General features: G+C 43.0%; 1 protein-coding gene across 4 annotated transcripts in view; it reads right to left on the bottom strand.

Moving 5' to 3' along the window:
• The window catches only part of TFAP2B (transcription factor AP-2 beta), a 28,986-nt gene extending 25,367 nt beyond the window's left edge, over window positions 1-3,619 (bottom strand). For 2 of the 4 annotated variants that reach the window (XM_007193863.2, XM_007193864.2), the window contains exon 1: window positions 3,506-3,619. In XM_007193863.2, coding sequence (XP_007193925.2) covers window positions 3,506-3,586 — 81 coding nt within the window. In that variant the 5' untranslated portion in view covers window positions 3,587-3,619. Of the gene's footprint in view, window positions 1-348; window positions 638-3,505 lie in introns of those variants that run through there. The other 2 variants (XM_007193865.2, XM_007193866.2) reach the window with 1 other exon arrangement.
• Window positions 3,620-12,203: the final 8,584 nt, after the last annotated feature.

Genomic DNA, 12,203 nt, shown 5'->3' with positions numbered 1-12,203 from the left:
TGTGTGTGTGTATGTGAGTTTCTCCCTCTCCTCTGTGGAAATGCCATGGTAAAGTCCCCATGGTTCTTTTTGGAGAAATAGTCACCTAAATTTCCAAACTGCAATGGCAAATAAAAAGTTTTCCTGTTCGGCCTCCCCCCCTCCCCAGTTGACTCATGGAGCTCAGACGAACACACAATGCAGAGAAGCAGCTGCAGCCTCGTCCAATTATGGTGCTAAATTACCAAGCCAAAGGCGCTCGAAGGAAGACAGAGACGAGAGAGTGAGACGCACACACAAGAGACAGAGACAGAGAGACAGTGAGAGGAGGGAGCATGCAATTCTGGTACAACGTGAATCCAAACTCACCATGGATGAATAGGTGTGGACTAACATCTGGAAAAAAAAGCCTGGTTACTGCTCAAAATCAAACAATGATTAAAAAAAAAAATCAAGGAGTCCAGCAGAGAAACGAGCTGGACACAGGAGCCGAGCTTGAGGTGTTTCCAGGACAAGCCATCAAAAAAAAAATTTTTTTTTACCCCCCCCCAAACGAGATTGGCGTCGCCTGTCACACACGCAGAGCTGTTCATCGGTCTCTTGCTGTTTTTTTGGCTTTTTTTCTTCTGCGGTTCTTCGGGGCTCCAGAAGCAGTCCTCTTCCGCCCGAAGCTGGGCTCAGACTGCTCGGGCGCCCCTTCCTCCCGCCGCTTGCCTACACCGCCTCATAATAATTGATATTCATGACTATTAATATTACACGAGTACTTTAAAGGGAGAATGGAGGACAAATGGAGCGTGAAGCAGCAGCGGGCGCAGAGCTCCCTACTATTGTAAATGACGTTCATTCAGTGGAGAATTACTAGATGTAATCAGACGAGGGGGCTGGCGAAGGCAGACAGGGGAAAAAGTTTAGCAGGAAAGAGGCAGAACTTCAATTAACTGAGCCGGGGACGCGCGTAAAGCAGCCCCTGCTCCCTTGGACCAGGCGGTGAGGGAGAGAGCATCGCTGGGGGCTTGTGCAGAACGTAGGTGTCCTGGTTCCTGGAGAGGGACTTTCCTAATGGGAAGAATGGATCGCCCTAGGTGCTTCGTGTGCAGATTAAAAAACAAAATAAAAAGGCGTTGCCTCCTCCTTTGGAGGGGAGAGCAAAGCAAACCGGTGGGCCCGGTTGTTTACAGTGATGTTTGCAGACTTTCACGCATACTGGAGATTATGCTTATTTATTAAAGGATAGAGGCGAGATGGGGGCTTTCCATCCCTCGTGCAGCCTTTCCCTCTTCAGTGCTCCTGCAGTCTGTGATTTTTTTTACTTCAATTAAAAATATATGCAATCAATCTTCAAGTACACTAAACTTATCCTTTCCAGGCAAAGCCAGGGGCAACAGAAAACCTTTTTGGATGTTTCAGGAACCCGTTCAACTGGCCTAACTGCCATTTCTGTTAAAGTTCAACCTTTCTCCCGACTTAAATAGGCTCCTTCCACCGGGCTGCGGGTTCTCCTATATTTTTTGAGCAGAAAAATTAGGCAGATAGGAATACCTGCAGTATTCTCTCTCTCTCTCTGTCTCTGTCTCTGTCTCTGTCTCTGTCTCTCTCTCGGTCTCTTCTCTCTCCCTCCCACTTTATTCTCCCCTCTTTCCCTCTTCCACTCCACCCCTCCCTCTTCCTCCCTCCCTCCCTCCCTGCTTTCTTCTCTCCCTCCCTCCTTTCCCATTTAGCCAGTCTACCTTCCAGACTCTTAGAATGAGTTTTATCCTGCTTACTTTTCGGAACCCAGTGAAGTCCCTCTCTGTATACCCTGAGCTACTTACACCGTGGCCCCTTCCCCGCCCGTACCAAGCCCACTTCGGGCGCTCACATTCTTTAGGACAGTTCTAGCTCCTTCGACTAGACCATTATCCCGCCTGTTAAAGAAGGAAGAGGAGGCCGAACAGAAACAAACCCCACCAGGCGGAGGCGCGGCTCTTGGTTACAGTCAATACACAACCACAAAGAGGAAAGGAAAGCCCCAATCATCATTCCGCAGAAAGACGAATCTCCTCTCTCCATCTCATCTCTCTCTCTCTCACACACACACACACACTCACACACACACGCACACGCACCCCAAAATCAGGATTCGGGGCTGGGCAGAGCTGGGAGGCTTCTGGCGCGGGCGCCGGGCACTGCTTGCGAAACTCAACCGGGCAGCGGCGGGGCGCGCGCGGGCTCCTCGGAGCCGCAGCCTGGGTCGCGGGGCTGGGCCGGCGGCGTCAGGAGGGGCCCATTCCTAGCGTCCGCAAGGCGGCTCCCCGCCCGGCTTTCAGGAGTCGTCCCGGAGCCGGCGGGATGGCGTGTCCCCCGCGGGGTGGGGATCCTCTTTGCGTCCCATCGCGACCGCTTCGTCCGACCGAGCGCTTCCCGCGCCGATCGCCCGAGACTTGGCTTCTCGTCCTCCCTCCCCTCTCCGACTTCCCCTCCTTCCGACCTCCAGCCACTGCCCGCTCGCCAGCTTCTACCTTCTCGGTCCCTTACTCCTCTGCCCCTTTCTCTTCGCCTTCCGCCAAGTTTTTCTTTCCCGCTTCCCTCCCTCGACGTCTCCTCGGAGTCTTCGCTTCCCCGCTTCCCCTCACGCCTAATTCGGGGACTCCCAGGCTGGTGAGCTCGGAGCGAAGTTCCGCGGTCCTGGGCCGCCGTCCCCTCTCCGCCCGGCAGCCCGGCCCGCGCGCAGCCCCGCCGCCCCGCCGCTCCGTCGGCGCCCGAGACCCGAGCGCACGGCCGGCGCGCCCCGCCCGTGGGGAGGCAGGCTCCCGCCCGGCTGCGCACAGCATCTCCACCCGAGTCTCCCTGGCCTCAGCGGTGAAGAACGGTGCGCACTCAACCCGGGCAGAAATTTTCGTTAAAAATGCCAAGACATGGGGTGGTTTGGACGCCCCGACTCTCAAAGAAGCAAAACACGAGAAAAAAAAGAAAATTAAAAAATTGTCTGCTATGGCTCCTTGGCTTGTGCTCTCTCTACATCCATCTATCCATCTGTCCGTCTATCCGTCGACCTCCCTCCTTCTATGTTTTCGTCCTCTACTGGGATCCGTTGGTTATCGATTTCAAAAATGTTATTGAAAATAAAAATTAAAAGCTCGAATCTGTTACGAAATAGGCTTGAAAACCTAATTCTCTCCCACACTCAAAACGAGGAGTGTCTCTGCCTTTATCAGTCTCTATTTTCTCTGCCCACATTCACTAGCACCACTGTTCCCCATCAGATCCTAAAGGGGGGGAGGGCGACGAAGAGAGAAAGAGAAATAAAATAACAACAAAAAAGAGAAATCTCCTAAGTTAAAGTAGTCAGATTTCCACCTTAAAGTCCTTTTTCAGAATAGCGAAGTTTCCCCAAGCCAGCTTTTCCAAAAGTTGGAGAAAGCTGAGAAAACCGACCGGAAATCTACGAGCAAATAGCTTAAAAATATAGATGAGTTGGGGGTGTCAAGAAGCTCAAATTCTCTATCTGCAAAGCTCTAAGATGTAACCGGGGGTGTCGGCTCACCTCATAGATATCTTCGTACTTGACATTCTCCACGAGCTTCCAGAGCATGATGGCAGCCTTGTCTCTAGGAGGTGAGTGCATTCATGTGAGGAGCAGATGTCTGGCTTCTCAGGACTCCGCTGTCTGTAATGATCCATCTATAATTGGAAATGGGGGATACACACCAAATCCGACGCTCCTCTCCCATCGCAACTTATATCTGTTGTCTCAAACAATAGGCTGGAGAAGTAAGCCTCAGCTGAGAGAAAAACATTATTACACACACAGGAGTTAGATGCAACCCACAGACATATATATTATAAAAATCATAAACACGTATTTATACCCAGACACCCACATTTAGTTATATAAGCACCCCTGGGTCACACAGAGCCTACAGACTCTAAACGTGCCTTTAAAGGAGAGTCGGTCAGTGTGATTAATATAAATATAGACATTTTAAAACCTCTATATTGAAAATGATGAATCATTGTAGCCACTGACTAAAGTCTTTACAGTTCATAAGGAGAAACCAGGGTGCCAACAGTCCCCCATTTTCTATGTAGATTTTTAAAGGGGGACCATTACTGAGATTTTTAAACACAAAAGCTCCTCTTCTTGTTTGTTCAGCAGGAGGGTTTTGAAAGCTGGATTTGGGGATTTTAAGGGTGATCTCTCTGTGTTGATGGCTACACAACTTTTTTTTTTTTTTTCACCGTACCTTAGTCACTGTAGAACAAAAAAGCTGGCTCACCACAGTGACCATTTCTCATATTTTCTGGTCATTCTGCCCAACAAATTTGAAACCTTAAATACTATATGAACCACCTCAGTCTGTACTGCCTATCGTTTAAGGGTTGTTTGTCTGTATTTTCAATGGATTCCATGTGCCGTTCTTTTCTTGGCTGAAGTCTCCATTTTATGAAGGTTTTTTTCTTTTCTTTCTTTTTTCAGATGTAGGGAACAACATACATGCACAATCACATAATGTTAATTTCAAGCCTTCTTTGCAGAGGCGTGGGACATTTTATATCTGCATCTGCTGTCTATAACTTTTAAGTGGTTTTAATCATGGAGAGTCAAGAAATGGTCACCTGAACCTCTGGAAGGTTTAAGCAGAATGTTTTTCAAGGAGGTATTGAAAAATACTTTAGGGTGTGGGGATTTTGTTTGTTTTGAATGTATTTTTTCTTGGTAAGGTGATTTGTATAGCTTTTATTCCCCCCCAAGAAAAGGAAAACATAAACATCAACAAGAACAAAGTTAACCTAACTTCGAAAATGGGCACCCTTTAAGGCACAGGGTTCCCGAATTTCATCACCAAGTGAATACTCACCTCACTGGCCCCTTTTCCCACCCCCACCCCTTTTATTCTACTTCCTTCCAGGGTGCAGAAGGATTCCCACAGCCAGAAGGGAAGTCCAGTGAAGGATCTCTGCCCCTGGGGCAGAAAATAAATGACAGGAGGGAATGAGGAGGGACCAGGGCAATTTGGGGTGGAAGTTATTAAACCTGATAAGAGTGAATCTGCAAAGGGCGATTGTCTGCAAATCTCAGGACTGCTGAGCGCTGCTGTGAGCTCCGAAGAGAGGGCTCCGGCCAACCACGGTGGATATCGATTCGATAAAAACCAGAGAGATGCTTCATATCGTGCAGAATGAAAAATTCTGCAGATTTTTAATTTAATTTTTTCAAAGATAAGTCAAATGAAAGGAACTCGAAGAAGGTGCTTCAGAGGGAACTTCAGAAATAAACCCTTTCTTCATTTCCTGTTTAATTTTTATGCTTTGCTTTTCCCTCCCTCCCTCCCCCTCCTTCCTTTTTCCTCCATCCTGTTTTCCTTCCTCCCTCCCTCCCTCCCTGACTCCCTCCCTTCCTTCCTTTTTCCTTCCTTTCTCCTTTCCTCTACGTTAAACATTAACAGCTTAAAGTATACAAAATCTGTACAGATTTTCCACTAGGAGCTTGAGCGAAGATTTCCTTCTTTGCCCCCAGAGCTAGTTTGGGCATGGGGAGGCATTCTTCCTAATTTTGTTGTGTGGTGGGATTTGAAACGGCTTTTACCCTCCCTTTCCAGAACTAAAATCAGTCCCAGATCAAGATTTTGCAAGATAAATATTATAGACTTGCAAATTCAGATTCTCTAGACAGAAATTTATTAATGGGAATAACTGTCTTTTCCTTTTCAAACCAATAACTCCTTTATCTTTTTTACCTAAAGATCATTCCAACCCAAATAAAAAGCACTTGGAAAAAATCTTAATTTTTTTTCTCTGAATGCTTTTAACACCTTTTAAATCTCTTTTTGGTATATCATTTCTTAGTCTATAATAAATAAACTCTAAAACTTGAAACTAAAAAAAAGTCTCAAAGGGATACTTTTATATTAAAAAACTACTTTAAAATATATATGTTTTTAGTGTAACTATTTATATAGCCATATATACATATATATAATTTCAAATTTTGCATATGTAATTTTATTTTATGGTAAAATAGATATTTTTAAAATTAGAAACGTCTGGAAATATTTGGTTAACATTTATGTAAACTCTTCAGAAAAACTGAAATCTGGTTTATTAAGAATGAAGCATAAATTTAAAAATATACACACATATAAAGAGATACCCAAAGAAATACATAAATACAATTAAAAGCTGAGTCAATTTTTCAACGTGGGCCTTATTCAAAAAATCCTAGAAATTGCAAGGGAAATTTTTCTTAGGGAACCGTCCATAAGTCATTGAACGGGCAACAGCGCCCTCTGTCGGGATTTTGTGTAAGCAAATCCTGCACGGCCGCTCGATTTTTTTTTTTTTTTCTCCAGCAATTTCTTCCGGTTCTTGAAAACCTTTTATTGCTTAAGAGTATTTTAAAAGCTCAATTTTTAATCATATCTACTAATTTTAGACATGATTGTTTGAGCATCTATAAAGTTCAAATGCCTCAAAAAATGTACAAATAAAATCTCATTCTCTACTAAGAAAAATTTCCTAACTTGAACCAGCTTCTCTCGCTCTTAACTTTGTTGCATTTAGCTTTAACCTTCCAATCAACGTGAGGTAAGGAAAGATTTCCGCAAGGACTCAATAAATGCAAAACAAAATAAAGGCAAAGGCAAAAAACCCTCTGGTTTTGAAGGGAAGATAAACGAGCAAAATATGTATTTTCATCATCATTTCATTTTCCATTTCGTCTTGCCCTATGCCCATTTTTTGGTTTTGTTTTTGTTTTCTCAGGGGTGGCACACGCTTGCCTAAGTAGAAGCGCACTGGAGACATCCCAGGTAGTTATATTCGTATTTTCCCCTCTCACTTATACTTATTTCCGTTTATAATAGCAGCGAGGCGAGTTAGCAATACCCCCCTTTTCTCAGCCTCGGATAGAGGGACTATTTTCCGATAAATGTAGGAGCCACTAATGGAGGTGAATGCACCTAGCGTGGAGCCCTCTGCTGGTGGTTTTCCGAGTAAGTGTCTAACTTTTTTTTTTTTTTTTTTCACCGAAAAATATCATTATATTAAATCGAGGTCAGCTGTTAGCACTCTCATGTCTCACTTCTTTCTTCTAAAAATCTAATTAAGAATTGTCTAAAGCTCTCAGACTTCCTTCCTTCCTCCCCCTATTCCTCACCTTGGCACCTGTGATTTAAGGCTTCATAAGCTCTCTCCCTCTGCGGCTGCCTGATGGACTGCCTTTTCTTTGACACAACACACGGTCCGCCTGGGTTTCCCTTTTCCATCTTCCCAAGACACACACATAATAAAATGGTAAACCAAGACTTAGGATTATTGGGACAAGTCAGGACCCCGACCCCTCTCATTATGGGCGGTCGTGTAAGCTATTTAACAGCCAGGGTACTGAGCTATACGATGGGAATGTATGTGAGAATTCGTTACAACAACACAGTATGAAAGGAATCTATTCCATACTGTCACTTTGTAAAACAATTTAATTTCCCCTCATCAACTCAAGACACCAAGCTGGGTGTCAAGAAAGTGAAGGCTTCCATCAGCTAGGGACGTGCATAATTTCCTGCTTAGAAAGTGCCGGTGGGAACCCCAGCCTAGATCTCCCGACTATGTACAGACGCAGCAGTTTGCCCACAGCGCTGTGATGCTGTCTTTCTTTCTTCTTTCCTTCCTCCCTCTCTCCCTCCCTTCCTTATTTCCTTCCTGCTTCCCTTCCCTCCTTCCTTCCTTCCTTCCGAAATGAAGGAGACAGTATTTTTGGACAATTACTTTTTTCCAGAGTTATTTTTGTCCTGGATTCATAAACAGGCAAAGGAAGAGAGACGAGGGAGCACTGACTTGTGACATACCAAGATACTACCTCCACCTCTTACTTCTCAAGAAGCATGATCGTCCACCAAGTCGATTAATAAGACATGACAGGCGCACGTTTCATTGTGGTAGTCTAACTCTAGTTTTCTACCATGTTTCTATCTGGAAGCTTTCTCATGATCATATTTTGGGGGAATCTTGATTATGTATTTTTAACATCAGTTTGGAAAAATTACTGTTGAATGTGTGAAACTACAGTTCGAACCCCTGCCCTTAGATTTATAGGGCTTTGCTACCACATAGGTGTCAGCGACCTGGGTATGAGAGAACAAAATAGGAGGGACTAATGTTTGCATAAGGGGGTTTTTAAAAAATTAAACGGGGGTAGAAAGATCTCCAGAACGACTCTTCGTGATTTCACAGATTGAGGCAAACATTGAAAAGGAAATAGCATTTCTTACTTTAACCACGATATTTAATCAAGGGCACAATTGTGAATTTTTAAAGTGGTGTTTAAATTGAAATCCCTTGTGAGAATGAAAAGCAGTGTGACTATGGAAACTTCTACTTGGTCTTGGACTTTGAGGAGGAGCAATAATTTTATTGCATATTTTAGATGTTCTGAAGTCCTCAGGCTTTTCTGTTTACTTGTGGGGCTGTGAAGTTGCCAAAGGGACAGATTTCAAATTTCTTTCTCCTGGAGATAAAGAGGTTAAGGAATGGAAGATGTGGGCGGGGCCGGGGGTGTGTGGTAATGGGCTTGGAGTAAATGGTGCAAACAGTCAGAGAACAATGGTTTCCAATACCAATGGATACTTCACACGCACAATGTGAGAGGTGCTCATCTTCCCTGGCGTGACCAAGGCAGGAGGACAGGTATTTCCATCATTGTGGATATTTTCCATATTATTGATTTAAGAAGGGGCAATCTCAAAGGGTGAGAACACTAAACAATTTGGTTTCAAAATGCAACCAATAGACCAATACACATCTGAGAGGAAAAATTTGCAAATAAAGGCATGGAAAGATGTAGAGCAGAAATCTAACCTTTAAAGCATGAATAAACACATAATGATGCATAACATCAGAGCTGAAATGTCTCTTAAGCACAAGGAACATTTAGGAGAAATTAGCATTACATTGGAACTACTTCCTAAAACTCACATTCATGCATTTTGAGAAAAATAGAGAATGATATGTATTCTATGACTCTCTTTATTTCTTTAACATAAGAAGATTCTTTCACTTACCAGCTATGTTATCTTGGGCAAGTCCTTTGACCTTTCCATGTCTCAGTTTTCTCATCTATAAAATGAGGTGAATTTACTGGATGATATCTAAGTTTTTTGTTTTTCTTAGGAACAGAATTAATGAGATTTAAAAGCAGCAAATAGTAATGAATGAAAAGTTTAAAATGAAAGTATTTCTTTCTGAACATGTTGCAGCAAAATCTCAGCTCTCTGGGACCCTCTAAGGTAGAGTTTAAGAGAACTGACCCTGATCTTTTGATAAATACTAGTCACACGCACCCACACACACATTTTTAGGAATATCATCTTAGAAGAAAACAAAGAAAGGATAAGAATACAGCTTGAGCAGCTCATGCAGCCCAATATCAAAAAATCAAACAACCCAATCCAAAAATAGGCGGAAGACCTAAATAGACATTTCTCCAAAGAAGATATACAGATTGCCAACAAACACATGAGAGAATGCTCAACATCACTAATCATTAGAGAAATGCAAATCAAAACCACAATGAGGTATCACCTCACACAGGTCAGAATGGCCATCATCAAAAAATCTACAAACAATAAATGCTGGAGAGGGTGTAGAGAAAAGGGAACTCTCTTGCACTGTTGGTGGGAATGTAAATTGATACAGCCACTATGGAGAACAGTATGGAGGTTCCTTAAAAAACTAAAAATAGAACTACCATATGACCCAGCAATCCCACTACTGGGCATATACCCTGAGAAAACCATAATACAAAAAGAGACATGTACTACAATGTTCGTTACAGCACTATTTACAATACCCAGGACATGGAAGCAACCCAAGTGTCCATCGACAGATGAATGGATAAAGAAGATGTGGCACATATATACAATGGAATATAACTCAGCCATAAAAAGAAACGAAATTGAGTTATTTGTGGTGAGGTGGATGGACATTACTTCATACAGAGTGAAGTAAGTCAGAAAGAGAAAAACAAATACCGTATGCTAACACACATAAATGGAATCTAAAAAAAAAAAATGGTTCTGATGAACCTAGGGGCAGGACAGGAATAAAGACGCAGACGTAATGAATGGACTTGAGGCCATGGGGTGTGGGGGAAGGGTAAGCTGGGAGGAAGTGAGAGAGTGGCGTGGACATATATACACTACCAAATGTAAAATAGCTAGCTAGTGGGAAGCAGCTGCATAGCACAGGGAGATCATCTCAGTGCTTTGTGACCACCTCGAGGGGTGGGATAGGGAGGGTGGGAGGGAGGCTCAAGAGGGAGGGGATATGGGGATATATGTATATGTACAGCTGATTCACTTTGTTATACAGCAGAAACTAACACAACGTTGTAAAGCAATTATACTCCAATAAGGATGTAAAAGAAAAAAGAATACAGCTTGAGGGAAGAGGCTATCATTTTAATAGTTAGTACCTAACTAACGCTTTGAAAGAGATGAAGCATCAAGTCTAGATGAGTGACATCTTAATATAGTCAAGAGTTTGAAGTTTTGATCTTGAAATTATGATCAGTAACCTTTGATAACACATGCAAAAGGGAAGCAATATCTAATAGCTGAGGCTGGAAAAAAACTTCATTTTTCAGAAAGAGGGAAGAAGAGGGGTTCTAGAAGTTACAGGTGGGGAATTACGCTATTGTTTCCTCAGAAAAATGATAGTTTAGGTTGTCAAAGTGGTTAGTCATGCACTCTGGGAAGTAAAGAGGGGATATCCCGAGACACCAGAGTGGCTTCAGGAAGAAGAGATCATTCCATGTATCCTCATGTCCTTTGCTATAGATTTACTAGACTGAGTATCAGGCCCATAATGTATCTGGAGCTCACGGAGACATTTCAAAACTTTCTCATTGGCTCCCCAGTCTGAGCTGAGTGATGCCATGGTATGTGGAGATGGCCTGCCTTCTGACTCAGGACATGGGCTTTGGAGTGGGACAGACATGTGTGATTGCAGATCCACCCCTTACTCTCTTGGATATTAAAAAATTACTTAACCTCCCTGACCCATAATTTTCCTGTATGAGACACTTTAGGGACTTCCCTTGCCGTCCAGTGGTTAAGACTCAGCGCTTCCACTGCGAGTGGTGTGGGTTCAATCCCTGGTCTGGGAACTAAGATCCTGCATGCCACACAGTCAAAAAATTAAAATTAAAAAAAAAAAAAAGAAAGAAACACTTGAAATATATTTCCATGTAAGAGACACATTCATTGTATGAAACATGTGCATAGCAATAATCATTGCATGGGCGTGTTCATGATGATTAAATGAGATAATACATAAGAAATGCTTATGACCTCCAGCATAAGGAAATCACTCAGTATGTTGTAGTTACTGTTACAACCACAGATTTGCAGATATTTGAATAAGTCTCTCCCAAAGAGGTTGATTGATTAATGGAAACCAATTTGAGGCAATTGTTTCAATAGTTTGCTATGGGGCTGGTTCTTAGTCTTATTCTTTCTAATATTAAAGAAAAATGGTGACTCAGAAGAAGAATTAGAATACGTGTTCATTATTTTTCAGGTGCTAAACATTGGGGAGAAGAGTTAGTTCCTTGGATTACAGGATGAGGATTCAAAAATATTTTAACAGGCTAATACTCTGGAACAAATCCCCAAAGCTATAATTTAACAAAGATAAAAGTAGCAAAAACATTAAGTGTGAAGGGGAGGATCAGAGACTGATAGAGGAGGACATGAACTTATGTACAGTTTGGGAATTCCCTGGCGGTCCAGTGGTTAGGACTCTGTGCTTTCACTGCCGAGGGCACGAGTTCAGTTTCTGGTGGTGGAACTAAGATCCTGCAAACCGCGCAGAGCAGCAAAAAAGAAAATCTGAACAGTTTTCCCCGGCAGAAGGTCCTTGTGGTTTCTGGAACACAATGATCACATCAGCATCATACCCAACAACTTACTGAGACTGACAAACCCAGAGAGTGAGTGAAATCCCAGGTTACATTAGTAAATTTCAGGGATGACCTGCTGAAGACCTCATTGATAAATACAAATATCCCTAAAAGAAAGCAACCAGATTAAAGAAAATCCTGGACACCATGTCAAGGGAGAAGGAGTTGAGGAGACTGGGATAGTCATCCTAGAATAGAGAAAACTTAAGGATGTGAACCCTGTATTCTAACATTTGGGGCTGGTTTTGGGGAAGAAAGTATAGACTGGGGGAGAAGTTGGCATTTG

The sequence above is a fragment of the Balaenoptera acutorostrata genome, chromosome 10, assembly GCF_949987535.1.
Source record: "Balaenoptera acutorostrata chromosome 10, mBalAcu1.1, whole genome shotgun sequence".
Lineage (NCBI taxonomy): Eukaryota > Metazoa > Chordata > Mammalia > Artiodactyla > Balaenopteridae > Balaenoptera > Balaenoptera acutorostrata.
The sequence above is the reverse complement of the archived record's forward strand: the minus strand, read 5'-3'. Positions and strand labels throughout refer to the sequence as shown.